The sequence below is a fragment of the Loxodonta africana genome, chromosome 9 (genome assembly GCF_030014295.1).
Source record: "Loxodonta africana isolate mLoxAfr1 chromosome 9, mLoxAfr1.hap2, whole genome shotgun sequence".
NCBI lineage: Eukaryota > Metazoa > Chordata > Mammalia > Proboscidea > Elephantidae > Loxodonta > Loxodonta africana.
The window spans coordinates 43237730-43254675 of NC_087350.1; the positions used below are offsets into that span (position 1 = coordinate 43237730).

At 38.0% G+C, this 16946-nt stretch overlaps 1 protein-coding gene across 6 annotated transcripts in view; it reads left to right on the forward strand.

Moving 5' to 3' along the window:
* The window catches only part of SETX (senataxin), a 94070-nt gene that overhangs the window by 22227 nt on the left and 54897 nt on the right, over positions 1–16946 (forward strand). For all 6 annotated transcript variants that reach the window (XR_010322978.1, XR_010322979.1, XM_010587549.3 and 3 more), the window contains 4 exons: positions 12567–12786; positions 13313–13432; positions 16559–16730; positions 16851–16938. Coding sequence is in view for 4 of the 6 variants with exons in the window: in XM_010587549.3 (XP_010585851.2) it covers positions 12567–12786; positions 13313–13432; positions 16559–16730; positions 16851–16938 (600 nt within the window). In the remaining 2 variants the exon portion in view is untranslated. The remainder of the gene's footprint in view (positions 1–12566; positions 12787–13312; positions 13433–16558; positions 16731–16850; positions 16939–16946) is intronic.

Sequence of the window (16946 nt, forward strand, 5' to 3'; positions counted from 1 at the left end):
TGAGACAGCACACTCCTTCCCTCAGCTCTCTACTTGCATGTCCACTTGGCCAGCTTCTGACCCCCTCTGCTCTCTCATCTCCCCTGCAGACAGGAGATGCCAATAGTCTCATGTGTCTACTTGATCCAAGAAGCTCATTCTTTACCAGTGTCATTTTCTGTCCCATAGTCCAGTCCGGTCCCTGTATGAAGAGTTGACTTTGGGAATGCGTCCTGTCTTGGGCTAACAGAAGGTCTGGGATCATAACCTCTGGTGTCCTTCTAGTCTCAGTCAGACCATTAAGTCTGGTCTCTTTAGGAGAATTTGGGGTCTGCCTGGGGGCCTTTATTCTTTCTTTTTCTCTTTTCCAAATTTCTGTCTAGTTTTTTTTCTCTCTCTCTTTTTCTTTATCTTTTTGAATTTCTCCATTTCTCAGTTTTTCATCTCTCGTCTCCATTGGCAAGCTCCTTTAGCACTTTTTCCCCCCCTTTGTCTGTTTTTGGCTCCTGTTTTTCTCTCCTCTCTCTCTTTCCCATGCCCATATTAGCTTCACACATCACAGCCTCCCCCACTCTTTCCTTCCTACCTGCACCGTGTGCTGAACATCATACCCCAAGCAGCACAGGCATGGTGTACTGATACCTGCCCAGCACTGATTCCTGGCCTGCCCTGTAGGTTCTAGTACATGCCACCAACAGCCCATCCCAGCCCTTCCCCTTCAGCTGGACATACCCTGCTGCACCATAGCTGAGTGACTGGCCCTGCCTGTTGGTCAAGGAGGTGAAAAGTATCGTGACTACAGAGAGCAAAGAACAAAGAACGCGTAGCCTGTCTGCTCAGATACAACCAAATAAAAAAGCAAGACAAAACAAACCTGGAGTCAAGAAACAAAATGACTACTGAATGTCCTGAAGACAGCAGACAGTATTAAAACATTAAAAAAACGGGACAGGATGGTTCCAGTAAGGCATTCAAAATGAAACACCAGATGACTTCCCAGTGGAAGAAAAGGCACTAGAACTACCTGACAGGGAATTCAAACCTCTACTATTCAGAGCTATCCAAGAGTTGAAACAAAAAACAGATGAAAATGAGGAAAAAATAGACAAATTTATAGAAACATTCAAGGAAATTGCAGTAAAAAAAAAAAAGAATTCAGAAAAATAATACAGGAACAAATGCCAGAATAAATTCACAACTAGAAATTCTACAAAAACAACAATTAGAAATCCAAAAGATAAACAATAAGATTTCAGAAATGGACAGTGTCATAGAAGGGCTGAGGACCAGGTTTGAAATGATGGAAGATAGGATCAGCAAAATTGAAGACACACTCTTAGATACAACTCTGTTTGAGGAAAAATCAGAATGAAGAAACCCTGAGAATTATGTGGGATACAATCAAAAGGAAAAATTAGCGAGTGATTGGAGTTCCAGAACAGGGAGAGAAAACAGAAAACGCAAAGAGGATCGTTGAAGAATTGCTGACAGAAACCTTCCCTAATATCATGAAAGATGAGAAGCTGACCATCCAAGAAGGTCAGCAAACCTCATACAGGGTAGACCCCCAAAAGAAAAACACCAAGACATACCATAATCATACTCACCGAAACCAAAGACAAAGAAAAAATCTTGAGAGCAGCTCAAGAAAAAAAGTCACATACAGAGGAGAAACAGTAAGACTAGTCTCTGATTATTCGGCAGAAACTGTGGAGGGAAGAAGGCAATGGGATGATGTATATAAAACCTTGAAAGAAAAAAATTGCCAACTAAGAATAATATATCCTGCAGAACTTCCGTTCAAATATGATGGTGAAATTGGGACATTTCCAGATAAACAGAAATTAAGGGAATATATAAAAACCAAACCGAACTTAAAAGAATTACTAAAGGGGGTCCTTCGGTCTGAGAACAAACAACATCAGACCACAGCCCGAACCTAGGACGCAAGATTGTGCCAGCCAGATACCAACGTAGGAAATGACCTCTCAAGGATCATCCAAAACAATTGCAGCAGGGAACCAGAGAGGTTAATCTGTAAATGATAACAACGTCAGAACAGTCAAAGAGGAAATAAATGGTATAGGTATAGAACTTTCTAATGGAGAGGAAGGCAAGGCGATACCAAGCAGTAATAGACTGGTTCAAACCTAGGAAGATAAGTGTAAATTTCAAGATAACCACAAAGAAAGTTAACAAACCTACTCATCAAAATAATGAAGAAAAACAAAGTCTCAATAAAAACAAAATTTTTAGAAACAAAAGAAATGAAAAAGAAATCCACAAACAAAGGGAACTCAGCACAGGAGAGTAAGAGTAACAAAGAAAACATTAGCACCACAAAAAAAAAAAAAGCACTGCAAAATGACAGAAGTAAACTCACACCAGTCAGTAATTACATTGAATGTTTAAATGACCTAAATGCACCCATAAAGAGAAAGTGACAGAATGGATTAAAAAAAAAAAAAAACAGGCTCTGTCTGTCTGCTGTCTACAAGAGACACACCTTAGAAACAAAGATGTAAATTTATTAAAAATCAAAGGATGGAAAAAAATATATCAAGCATGTAATTACCAAAAAAGAGTAGGAGTAGAAATACTAATCTCAGATAAAATAGACTTTAAAACAAAATCCATCATAAGAGACAAAGAAGGGTACTATGTAATGATTAAAAGGGATAATCCATCATGAAAGACTTAACCATAATAAACATCTACTTACCCAGTGACAGGGCTCCAAAATACATAAACTCTAACAGCACTGAAAAGAGAAATTGACAGTTGCTGAATAATAGTAGGAGACTTCAACACATCACTGTCAGTAAAGGGCAGAATATCTAGGAAGAAACTCAACAAAGATACAGAAGAGCTAAAGCACAATCAGCCAACTTGACCTCATAGACATGTATAGAACACTCCACCCAATAGCTGCAAAACACACATTCTTTTCTAGTGCACATGGAACGTTGTTCAGAATAGACCACATCTTAGGCCACAGAGCAACCCTCAACAAAATCCAAAACATAGATTAATACAAAGTGCCTTCTCTGACCACAACGCTATCAAAGTAGATATTAACAACAGGAAGAGTAAGGAAAAAAAATGAATTACATGGAAACTGAATAACACCCTGCTTAAAAATCACTGGGTAGTAGAAGAAATCAGAGGTGGAATCAGAAAATTCCTAGAATCAAATGAGAATGAAAATACATCATTCCAAAATCTTTGGGACACAACAAAACCAAAGTTGGTTCTTTGAAAGGATCAACAAAATCGACAAACCGCTGTCCAAATTGACAAAAGAAAAACAGGAGAGGACACAAATAATGCAAATAAGAAATGAAATGGGGGACGTTACAACAGACCCAACTGAAATAAAAAGGATCATAACAGTATTAGGAAAAACTGTACTCCAACAAATTTGAAACTAGAGGAAATGAACAAATTTCTAGAAACATACTATGTTGAAAATTTGATCAGACCCACGTCAAAAGAAGAGATCGGAAAGGTAATAAAAAAAAAACTCCCAACAAAAAAAAGCCCTGGCTCACATGGCTTCAAGGGAGAATTCTGCCAAACGTTCAGAGAAGAGCTTACACCAGTACTACTCAGACTATCAGAACAGAGAAAAGGAAGCAATACTTCTGAATTTATTCTATGAAGCCCGCATAACCCTGATACCAAAACCAGGCAAAGACACCACAAAAAAAGAAAATTACAGACAAATATCTCTCATGAATATAGATACAAAAATTCTCAACAAAATTCTAGCCAATAGAATTCAGCGTTAATATCAAAAAAAATAATACACCATGACCAAGTAAGATTCATACCAGGTATGAAAAGATGGTTCAGCATTAGAAAATCGATCAATGTAATCCACCACATAAATAAAAGGAAAGAAAAAAAATCACATGATCATCTCAGGTGGTGCAGAAAAGGCATTTGACAAAGTCCAACACCCATTACTGATGAAAACTCTCAGTAAAATAGGTATAGAAGGGAAATTTCTCAACATAATAAAGGGCATCTGCCTTAGTCATCTAGTGCTACTATAACAGAAATACCGCAAGTGGATGGTTTTAACAAAGAGAAGTTTATCCTCTCCCAGTCCAGTAGGCTAGAAGTTCTAATTCAGATTGCCAGCTCCAGTGGAAGGCTTTTTTTTTTTTTTTTCCTGTTGGCTCTGGAAGAAGGTCTTTGTCCTCAGTCTTCCCTTGGTCTGGGAACATCTCAGTGCAGGAACCTCAGGTCCAAAGGATGGGCTCTGCTCCTGGTGCTTCTCTCTCAGTGGTATGAGGTCCCACTCTCTGCTGCCTTCCTTTTTCTTTTATCTCTTGATAGATAAAAAGTGGTGCAGGCCACACCCCGGGAAAACTCTCTTTATATTGGATCAGGGATGTGACCTGGTAAGAGTATAACAATCCCACCCTAATTCTCTTTAACATAGAATTACAGACAGTTCCATCCTAATCCTAACAAAATTACAATCACAAAATAGAGGACAGCCACACAATACAGGGAACCATGGCCTAGCCAAATTCACACATATATTTTTTGGGGGACATAATTCAGTCCATGACAGAATCCATGCAAAACCAATAGCCAGCATCATTCTTAATGGAGAGAGGCTGAAAACACTCCCCACAACACACTTTATCATCACTCCTATTTAACATTATGTTGGAAGTCCTAGCTAGAGCAATAAAGCAAGAAACAAAGGGCATCCAAATTGGTAATGAAGTTAAACTGTCCGTATTTCTGGATGATATGATAACTATACATAGAAAACCCAAAAAAACTCCACGAGAAAACTACTGGAACTAATACATTGAGCAGATTAACAGGAAACAAGATAAACATAAAAATCAGTTGGATTCCTATATACCAATAAAGAGAATGATGAAAAGGAAATCAGGAAAACAATACCATTTATAATAGCCCCTAAAAAAATAAAATACTTGGGAATAAATGACCAGGGATGTAAAAGACCTCTACAAAAAAAACTACAAAACACTACTGCAAGAAACCAAAAGAGATCTTCATAAACGGAAAAACATACCATGCTCACTCATGGTTAGGTAGAACCCCACATTGTGAAAATGACAATTCTACCCAAAGCAATCTCCAAATACAATGCAATACCGATCCAAATACCAACAGTATTCTTTAAAGAGATCAAAATACTTATCATTAACTTTATATGGAAAGGGAAGAAGCCCTGGATAAGTAAAGCACTATTGAAGAAGAATGAAGTAGGAGAACTCACACTACCTGCCCTCAGAACCTACTATACAGCTATGGTAGTCAAAACAGCTTGGTACTGGTACAATGACAGATACACTGACCAATGGAACAGAATTGAGAGCCCAGGTGTAAATCCATCCACCTGTGGTCACCTGATCTTTCACAAGGGCCCAAAGTCCATTAAATGGGGGGGAAAAAACAGTCTTTTTAACAAATGGTACTGGCAAAACTGAATGTCCATCTGTAAAAAAATGAAACAGTACCCATACCTCACACCATATACAAAAACTAACTCAAAATGGATCAAAGACGTAAATATACAGCCAAAAACTATGAAGTTCGTAGAAGAAAAAATAGGACCAACACTAGAAGCCGTAATACACAGCATTAACAGGATAGAAACCAAAACAAACACCATGCTCCAGAGGATAAGCTAGATAACTGAGATCCTCTAAAATTAAATACTTTTAAACCTCACCAAAAGAATAAAAAAAAACCTACAGACTGGGAAAAATATTTGGCTCTTCAAATCAGACAACGGTCTAATCTCTGAAATCTACGAAAAAATCCAACATCTCTTCAACAAAAAGACAAATAATCCAATTAAGAAATGGGCAAAGGAAATAACAGACACTTCAACCAAAGAAGACATTCAAGTGACCAACGGACGCATGAGAAAATGCTCACAATCTCTAGCCATTAAAAAAAAATCAGAGACATGCAAATCAAAACCACAATGAGATACCATCTTACCCCAGCATTACTGGCAAGAATCAATAAAACAGGAAATAACAAATGTTGGAGAGGCTGTGGGGTGATCGGGGCTCTTATGCACTGCTTGTGGGAATGCAAAATGATAAAACCATTTTGGAAAACTATGGCGTTTCGTTAGAAAGCTAGACATAGAAATACCACATGATCCAGCAATCCCACTCCTAGGAATATATCCTGGAGAAATAGGAGTCATCACACAAATAGACATATGCACACCCACATTCATTGCAGCATTGTTCGCAGTAGCAAAAAGATGGAAACAACCTAGATGCCCATCAACAGATGAATGGTTAAACAAACTGTGGTACATACACACAATGATGTGTTACACAACAATAAAGAACAACGATGAATCTGTGAAGCATCTCATAACGTGGGGAAATCTGGAGGGCATTATGCTGAGTGAAATAAGTCAGTCACAAAAGGACAAATATTGTATGAGATCACTACTGTAAAAATTCATCAAGAGGTTTACATACAAAAAGAAACAGTCTTTGATGGTTATGGGGCGGGGATGGAAAAGCACTTAACAGATAAGTGGTAACTTTGGCGAGGGGTAAGACAGTACACAGTGTTGGAGGAGCCTGCACAACCTGTACAAGGCAAGGTCATCGTAGCTCCGTAGACGCATCCAGACTCTCTAAGGGCCCAGATTGCTGGGCTTAGGGCTGTGGGGACCATGGTCTTGGGGAACATCTAGCTCTATTGGCATAACATAGTTTATAAAGAAAATGTTCTACATTCTACTTTGTTGAGTAGCGCCTGGGGTCTTAAAAGCCTGCGAGTAACCGTCTAAGATACTCCACTGGTTCCACCCCTTCAGGAGCAAGGAAGAATGAAGAAAACTAAAGATACAAGGGAAATAATAGTCCAAAGGATTAATGGACTACATATACCACAGCCTCCACCAGACTGAGTCCAGGGAAACTAGATGGTGCCCAGCTACCACCACTGAGTGCTCTGATAGGGATCTCAATAGAGGGTCCTAGGTAGAGCTGGAGAAAAATGTAGATCAAAATTCTAACTGAGAAAGACCAGACTTGCTGGCTTGACAGAAACTGGAGAAACCCTGAGAGTATGGCCCCCAGACACCCTTTCAGCTCAGTAATGAGGTCACTCCTGAGGTTCACCCTTCAGCCAAAGATTGAACAAGCCCATGGAACAAAACAAGACTAAAAGGGCACACCAGCCCTAGTGCAGGGACTGGAAGGCAGGAGAGAACAGGAAAGCTGGTAATAGGGAACCCAGAGTTGAGAAAGGAGAGTGTTGACATGTCGTGGGGCTGTTAAAGAGTGTCATAGAACAATGTGTGTACTAACTGTTTGAAGAGAAACTAGTTATGTACACCTTCATTTAAAGTAAAAAACCTTCATCTAAAATTAAAAAAATGCCTCTATACCCCAAAAGAAAAACCGGCTAAGACCTGAACAGGCGCATTATCAAGGAAATGATCATCAAAACCACAGTGAGATACCATTTTCTACTTGCGTAATTGAGAATACAGTTTTTGGAGAGGATGTGAATCTATAGGATCTCTTATCATTTTTGGTAGAAGTGTAAACTGGTGCAGTCACCTTGGAGAATAGCATCATCGACTTGATCGAACAGTTTTTATTCCTAGGTATGTACCTAGGAGAAACTCTGGAACATGTGTAACAGAAGGCACAGATAAGAAATTCCATAGCATATTTCTCATCTACCCAAATGCCCGTCAGTGGGAAGGCCAGTGAATATTATGTAGCAGTGGTAAAAAATTACCAACTTGAAACGGAATGGATGAATCCTAGTAATATTAAGTGAAAAAAGGTTCCCAACGATTACATGTAGCAGGAAACCTTTTTTATAGAGTTAAAAACAAAGTCAGTGCTTTGTCAGGAATATGTGTAGCTGTAATAACTTTATAAAAAAAGAAGCTAAGGGAAAGAAGAACGTGGGGTTCAAGATAATGGTTACCCTAAGTTGGGAGGTATTAGAGGTGGGGGATCACACAATTAAATTGTATTGTGGTGAAGGTCCAGGTTTTTGTTTTGAATGGTGAGTTTGTGGATGCTGGTTGCGTTATTTAAAAAAAATAATTAAAATGGACCATGCCCAGGCCAAAAACGACGAGAGTGCCAGAAACCAAGGTAATAATTTTTAATAATTTTAATAAGTCTAATTCTGAGATCTCTCCCAAACTCCGTCAAAAAAAAAAAAAAAGGGGGCCACTAGGATTTCAATATCTGGCATTCTAGTAGCCATATAAACTGAAATACTTTGCTGCTACAAAATACCTAGAAATACTAGATACAATATGAGAGGGATTTAAATGCTTATCAAAGAAGGCAAGAATTTAGTGGACATCTTCAGAGTCCAGGAACATATAGACAGAGTAGAAGATGGAAGAGAAAGCTTCAGCTGCCCAGAGAGTGTTAGCCAAACTTAGTAAAACCTAAAACTTGGACTTATCGGGTAATAAAAAAAATTTTTTTTTTTTTTTTTAATTAAACAAGGTTTTGGAGTAGGGAGCCAGAATAGGTCTTAGCATAAAGCTGAGACCTTTGAAGGGCTACACCGTCAGTCAAAGATGTAGTAGAAAATAATTCACAGCTGAAGGGGGAAAAAAAAAAGACTCCCCTGAGACTCTGTAAACACAAGCCTGTCTTCACATGAGTTAGAAGTTAATGTTTGCCTTGCATGTTTGATACTGTGTTCTGTGGCACCTCTTAGACACCATTGCAAATCCTCTCCATAGTGCCACAGCCTCAACTGAGTCTACCAGATTCCCACAGATCTCTTCTAGCTGATGTTGCAAAAATTACAAAAAAGAATAAAGAGAAGCCGCTGTGAAAACAAATAATAAACAGTTGCACCCAAAGAACTTTCCGTAATTAGAATTACTAGACGCAGACTATAAAATGCCTAAATAAAAGAGAGATTTGAAAACTCACTATCAAAAGACCAGGAATATTTTTAGAAGACTCAAATAGAATATCTAACAGTGAAAAATACGATAAAATTAAAAACTTGGTAGGTGGGTTACACAGCTGAACCAATAAGCAACATCATGATAAATGGAGAAATGATTGAGGTTGTCAAGGATTTCATTTTACTTTGATCCATAATCAACACCCATGGAAGCAGCAGTCAAGGAATCAAACGACACATTGCATTGGGCAAATCTGCTGTAAAAGATTTCTTTAAAGTGTTGAAAAGCAAAGATGTCACCTTGAAGACTACGGTGCACTTGACCCAGGCCATGGCGTTTTCAGTTACCTCATATGCATGTGAAAACTGGACGATGAATAAGGAATACTGAAGAAGAATTGACACCTTTGAGTTGTGGTGTTGGTGAAGAATATTGAATATACCATGGACTGCCAAAAGAACGATCAAATCTACCTTGGAAGAAGTACAACCAGAATGCTCCTTAGAAGCGAGGATGGTGAGACCATATCTCACATACTTTGTGGACATGTTATCAGGAAGGATCAGTCCCTGGAGAAGGACGTCATGCTTGGTAAATTAGAGTGTCAGTGAAAACGAGGAAGACCCTCAATGAGATGGGTTGACACAGGGGCTGCAACAATGGACTCAAGCATAACAACGATCGTGAGAATGGCGTAGGACTGGGCAGTGTTTTCTTCTGTTGTGCATAGGGTCGCTGTGAGTCGGAACTGACTTGATAGCACCTAACAACAACAGATGGGTTAAATGGCTGCTTAGGCGTGGGTAAAGAGAGATTGCAAGAGATCCATGTTTATGCCTGTTCCCAAGAAAGGTGATGTAACCGAATGCAGAAATTATCAAACAATATCCTTAATATCATACGCAAGGAAAATTTTGCTGAAGATCATTCAAAAGCGGTTACAGCAGTATATTGACAGGGAGCTGCCAGAAATTCAAGCTGCATTTAGAAGAGGACGTGGAACCAGGGATATCATTGCTGATGTCAGATGGATTCTGGCTGAAAGCAGAGAATACCAGAAAGATGTTTACCTATGTTTTATTAACTGTGCTAAGGCATTTGACTTTGTGGATCATAACAAATTACGGATAACATTGTGTGGAGAGTGGGAATTTCAGAATACTTAATTGTGCTCATGAGGAATCTGTACATGGATCAAGAGGCAGTCGTTCGAACAGAACAAGGGGATACTGCATGGTTTAAAGTCAGGAAAGATGTGTATCAGGGTTGTATCCTTTGACTGTACTTATTCAATCTCTATGCTGAGCAAAAGATCCTAGAAGCTGAACTATATGAAGAAGTATGGGGCATCAGGATTGGAGGAATACTCATTAACAACCTGCATTATGCAGATGATACAACCTTGCTTGCTGAAAGTGAATAGGACTTGGAAACACTGGTGAAGATCAAAGACCACAGCCTTTAGTATAGATTATACCTCAACTTAAAGAAAACAGAAATCCTCACAGCCGAACCAATAAGCAACATCGAAATAAACGGAGAAAAGATTGAGGTTGTCAAGGATTTCATTTTACTTGGATCTACAATCAACACCCATGGAAGCAGCAGTCAAGAAATCAAAAGACACGTTGCATTGGACAAATCGGCTGCTAAAGACCTACTTAAAGTGTGGAAAAGCGTAGATGTCACTTTGAGGACTAAGGTGTGCCTGACCCAAGCCATGTAAAAGATGGACAATGAGTAAGGAATACACCTTTGAATTGTGGTGTTGGTGAAGAATATTGAATATACTATGGACTGCGAAAAGAATGAACAAATCCGTCTCGGAAGAAGTACAACCAGAGTGTTCCTTAGAAGCAAGGACGGCAAGACGACATCTCCCATGCTTTGTACATATTATCAGGAGGGATGAGTCCCTGGAGAAGGACATTATGCTTGGTAAAGTAGAGGGTCAGCGAAAAAGAGGAAGACCCTCAACAAGATGGATTTGACACAGTGACTGCAACAACGAGTTCAAGTAATTGGAACAATTGTGAGGATGGGGCAGGACCGGGCAGTGTTTCGTTCTGTTGTGCATAGGGTGACTATGAGTCAGAACTGACTCGACAACACCCAACAACAACAACAAAGAGAAAGTTAGTAAACTTTGAAGACAAACAGATTACCCAGAATGAGCTACAGACAGCAAAAGGTAGGAAGAAAAAAGACGTTAAGGGTCATAGAGGATACAGTGAGAAGATCTAACAGATTGCTGAAGGAAAGAAAAGAGAGAATGATGAAGAGATGATAGTGGTGGAGTATTTTTCAAAATCAGTGGAAGACACAAATAAAGGTGCATAATAGTTCTGGAGAGAGAAGTAAAAGACAAATGTATATCTATACACACTGTAATGCCTCAGGAAAGCCAGACAAAGGACTACTTATGATGAAACCTCAATTAGCTTGACAGGTAACTTCTCAACCACAAACATAAAACCCAGGAAGTAGTAGAACAATATCTTCCATGTGCTGAAAAAAACATAACTGTTGACCTAGAAGCATATACACCAAGTACTACTCCAAAAAAAAGGCTGAAATACCTTCAGACAACTGAGATGTTTTATCACCTTTATCACCAATAGTTTTAATAAAATCAGAATTAATGTCAGCCTCTTTACATTATTTTGACAGTCATAAATACTGCTATTTTGGGTAAAGCCTTTTAATAATAGTGAATGTCGAGGTTTACTGTATGTCAGGAACAGATTTAAGTGCTTTCCTTTTAAGTGTTCTAATTCATTCAAACTTTATAACAACTCTTAGGAGGTAAGGTATATCTCCTTTTTACAGATGAGAAAACTGAGTCAAAAGACTTGTTCATAGTCATACAAGCTTTTAAGTGGTGGCTGGGACATGTGTTTAGGCAGCCTGGTTCCAGAGACTACATACGTTGTTTTTGTTTTTTTTTTTTAACCTTGTGTGTGTTTTCTTTTTTTCTTTCAACTTTTTATTTGGAAATACTTTGAAACTTTCAGAAAGTTTGCAAGAACAAAAATAGAATAGTAGAAATAACTTATTTACCCTCTACCCAGATTCACCAGTTGTTAACGTTTCATTCTATTTGCTTTATCATTCGTTTTCAATTAACTACATAATTTTTTTTCTTGAACCGTTGGAGAGTAGGTTGCATGCATCACGGACCTTCACACCCAAATACTTAAAATGTGTGTTTCTTAAGGATATTCTGTGTCATAATCACAGTATAATTGCCAACTTCAATGAATTTAACAGTGATACAATGCCGTCACCTGTTTTTGAAGCAAATCTTAAGACATCAGAGCATTTCACCCATACTTTAGTATGTATTTTTGAAAAGACAATTTTTTTTTAACCATAAACACAATACCATTATCACATCTAAAATATTGTAATTCCTTAGTGTGTTTCCACTCCATGTTTAAATGACTAGAAATGATTTTCTCATAAATGATTTATTCATTATGATTTATTCAGGTTTGTTTGTTCAAATCAGGATCAAATAAGATCCACACATTGCATTATTGATACCTTATTAAGTATCTTTGAAAATCTAGAAAACCCTGTATTCTTAATTATGTTCTTGCTGTATATGCAGTTATTCATTGAGTAAAGTAATGAATCTGTTATACTATGCATTTAGGTTCGGCGTTGGGCTATTCTGACTGCAAGAAACTTGGGAAAAGTGGACAGAGATGATTATTATGACTTACAGGAGGTTTTAACTTGCCTTTTTAAAGTCATTGAGTTGGGGCTTTTAGAAAGTCCAGACATTTATACATCTTCTGTCCTGGAGAAGGGTAAATTGATTCTTCTCCCATCGCACATGTATGATACTACTAACTACAAAAACTACTGGCTAGGTGAGTATTGTACCTACACTAATATGATTAGTATTTTCATGTAGTTATGGGTATTCTGCAGAGGAAGCACAACTTCTTTTGATAATCTGATAAAAATTACTAAATACGGAATTCCAATAAGCACTGGCTCAAAATAATTCTACCCTATTTCACCTATTACAGTCATGTGTCATAATTAGCAGTCATTTTTTTTTTTTGTAGTATGTGAAATAATGGTGCATGTTAACAGATGCACCTTAGATTTGATAAAATACCAGTTGTTTGGTAGTTATCCTAGAAATTGCTTTCAACCCAAGATAGTACCATTTTTCCCTTTTGCGGTTGAATGTGTCTAAAGTCCTGTTATGGTTTTTTGGGAGCAGTTATTTATAAATATCTCACACGTCTATGTTTCAGGAACTGGATATTGTTTTACTTGATCTTCCTACCTTATTTGTCTTTTGCCAGTTAGATCAGAGAAGGAATTAGAATAGTGTTTTTTTTTTTTTTTGGTCAATTCAAGAAAACTATAAATGACCTTTTATAGGTATTTGCATGTTGCTGACCATTCTTGAAGAACAAGCCATGGATTCTCTGCTGTTGGGCTCAGACAAACAAAATGATTTTATGCAATCAATACTTCACACCATGGAAAGGCAATCAGATGGTAATAAACTTTATTTGCTAAATATTTTTTAATGTTATGATGATGGTACACTTTTAAATCACTGCAAGAATTTAGGTTTATGGTGTGGAGAAAATTAGATTTGTTAATATTTTATGGTTTAGGTCATAGACTCAGAATTTTAAATGGAAAGGACCTTCAGAGTTTAATTCAACACTTTTCTTTTATAGAAGAAAGGTCTGAAGCCCAGGGAAATGATCCTGACTTTCATGTTGAAAAACCTAGCTGATGGTGGAATCAAGATTAGGACTTTTGGGAGATAAATGTTTAATGACATTTAATGAACAGAGGAGGTTCTTCATTTCTACCTTGGTTCTCTAGGGTTGCACTGTTCTATGTGGTTACCACTAACCATATGTGTCTATTTTAATTTAAATTAAAATTCAGTTTTTTAGTCTCACTAGCCATATTTCAAGCTCTCAGTAGCCACATGTGCCTGATGACTACTGTCTTGAACAGCGCAGATACAGACATTGTCATTGTTGCAGAAGGTTCTCTTGGATAGCGGTGTGCTATATAGTCTAGAAAACAGGGTCTAAAACTTGTAACCATGTTATTATTTGACCGCAACCTTCATTTGCTGTTGATTTTAGCAAGCTGATCAGGGAGGATCTGTACTTTAAATCTTCTTTATGAAGGAATGAATCAGTAAAGACTAAGTATGCCAAATCTTATAAAAACATTATTTTACCTCATTTCTCTTTTGTTCACTCAACTTGAATGAGGCTATGAACTTACTTGTGGGAGAGTCTAAAAGAAATAATGTTAATAGTTCTTTTTTTGATGGTGGATGTATTCTTGCTAGATTATTCCTGATTAAGGCTATTACTAATTCATTTGCCAGCACTTACTAATAAATTGTTTATTTTTGTCTCTGTGCCTTGCACGTATAATTCTGTCCTTTATGTTAATTCGGCTCCCAAACCTTCAAAATATGAGTTAGCTCTAAAACCTTTCATAATCATCTTCACCTAGCTGACTACTTTCTTTCCTTCCCTTACTATGTCAGCTGTAGTGGATTATACAAAAGTATATGAGAAAGGCTGCATAAATGACTGATAAAAAAGCAAAGAATCTACGAGTGCTGAGGAAAACAGCTATAGGTTCTGGGGGGGTGAACAATAGCATCAGTAACTGAATTAGAATGTTTGCTTCAGGAGAGTACTGTAGAAGATGAAATGGCTTGAGAATGTCAATGCAGGAAGAGTTATTTGAACTGAACTTTAAGAATAGATAGGATTTTGACAGGTGGTGGAATAGTGAAGGCATTCTAGGGCTTATTTGGGAAAAGGTCAGTGGTCTTTTTTGTCCGTAGATAGGTGTGATTATGGGAATGTGAAAAATAAAGCTAGAAAGAAATGGGTAGAGCAAGATCATGTAAGTGCTTGACTGAGGACTTTGAATTTTTTTGGTAGACTTTTGACCAAGTGTTCTCCATTGCCAATTTCTTACCCTCTGCTTTGTCTTGACCAACTTCTCTCCTTCCTGCAGGCCCTTGAACTCTGCCTGAGCAAGCACTAAAAAGCAGGATGGTACCCTCTTATCAGTTTATCCTGACACATTTTCTATCAGACTCCACTGGTCACTTCCCCTTTCTTATCCAGTTTCTAAAAATTTCTGGTAAAGCTTTACCTACACTGAAAGAAAAACTTTCTGCTTGATTTTGAGTTACTTGCAGATTTCTGAGGGTGGAGCATTCTTCCCGTTGGTATAGTCTGTCTGCTCTGAATAAGGCCTCTCACTGTCTGAGTTCAGGTTTGTTTTTATTTGACACATTGAAGAGCCATTGAAGATCTTTGAGTAGGACAGTATCTTGCCACTGTATATCTGATAAAGAAGAGGGAAGGGCTGGAGGCAAGAGCTTGTGAGTAATGGGAATGCTTGCAAATTGGATGAAAAGTTCATAACCACAGTCAGTTGAGATATGGATGAATGAAGGATGCATTATCTCTGCTTACCCACTCACTAGGGGATTTAATCCTTTACACTAGCATCATGGCATACAGAATTCAGAATCTTGCTAAAGCAGAATTCTTGTATCATGGGCTTTGTTGAAAGCTGTAAATACTAAGCTTCTCTTTCTCTTTTTTTTTTCCCCCTCTACTTCTCTTTATTGAAGTATAAAGTTCTGGGAGGTGTTGAGCTGAGTAGGAAAGATTGTTTCAGATGTGGCAAACAGGGTGAGATGGTTTTGCCTAGACTACCTCAATTTGTTTTCCCATTTAAAATTTTTTTAGAGAAATATTACAGTATTGCTTGAAAAAATGCAAAAAAAAAAATTTTTTTTAATCCGTTAGCTTTTGAAAACCTGTGTGACTATGGGTTGGCAGTGCTTTCTTTTAAATTACTTGCTTCTTTGCTTTCAGATTTGTTGCTATCCAGGTAAAGAAGGCTTAATTCTCACCCTGGGGGTTGGCAACCAGTGTTGTAAAACAATATGTGTAGTAATTGTCTAATGAGGAACTAATTTGCTCTGTAAACCTTCATCTAAAATACAATAATAAAAAAGTAAGAAAAAGGTACAAAGATATATTGAGAATTAAGCATTCCTTTTAGTTGAAGGTTTACAGAACAAACCAGCTTCTCGTTAAACAATTAGTACACATACTATTTTGCAACATTGGTTACCAACTCGACAACATGTCAGCACTCCCCTTCTCAACCTTGGGTTCTCTATTACCAGCTTTCCTGTCCCCTCCTGCCTTCTAGTCTTTGCCCCTGGCCTGTTGTTCCTCTTTAGTCTCCTTTTGTTTTATGGGCCTGTCTAATCTTTGGCTGAAGAGTGAGCCTCAGGAGTGACTTCATTACTGAGCTGAAAGGGTGTCCAGGGGGCCATACTCATGGGGTTTCTTCAGTCCCTGTCAGGCCAGTAAGCCTGTTTTTTTGTGTGTGTGAGTTAGATTTTTGTTGTATATTGTACTCCAGCTCTGTCCAGTGCCCTCTATTGTGATCCCTGTCAGAGCAGTCAGTGGTGGTAGGTGGGCACCATCTAGTTGTACTGGACTCAGTCTGGTGGAGGCCGTGGTAGTTGTGGAGTATCTTGGATGGCCGTTCACTCTTTGTACCTTTTTCTAATTGTAATTCAGCAGTTGCACTATTGTATTTCAGATGATAATGTGGACCCTTTCTGGCCAGCATTACACTGTTTCATGGTCATTCTGGATCGCCTTGGGTCTAAGGTCTGGGGTCAACTTATTGATCCTATTGAAGCATTTCAGACCATTATCAACAATGTGAGCTACAACAGAGAAATCCAGAATATACGGAACAGCTCTGTAAGGTTAGTTCAGTGAATGTCAGGATTTAAAAATAATCTCTGTAAGGAAGCCTATTGCAATTGACTTAACAATAGGGTTTTTTCCTTCATTTCAGTAATTTCTATTTATTCTTAATATTTAAGGACCAAGTTAGAACCAGAGTCATACTTGGACGATATGGTGACTTGCAGCCAGATTGTATACAATTATAATCCTGAAAAGACAAAAAAGGTATAAAA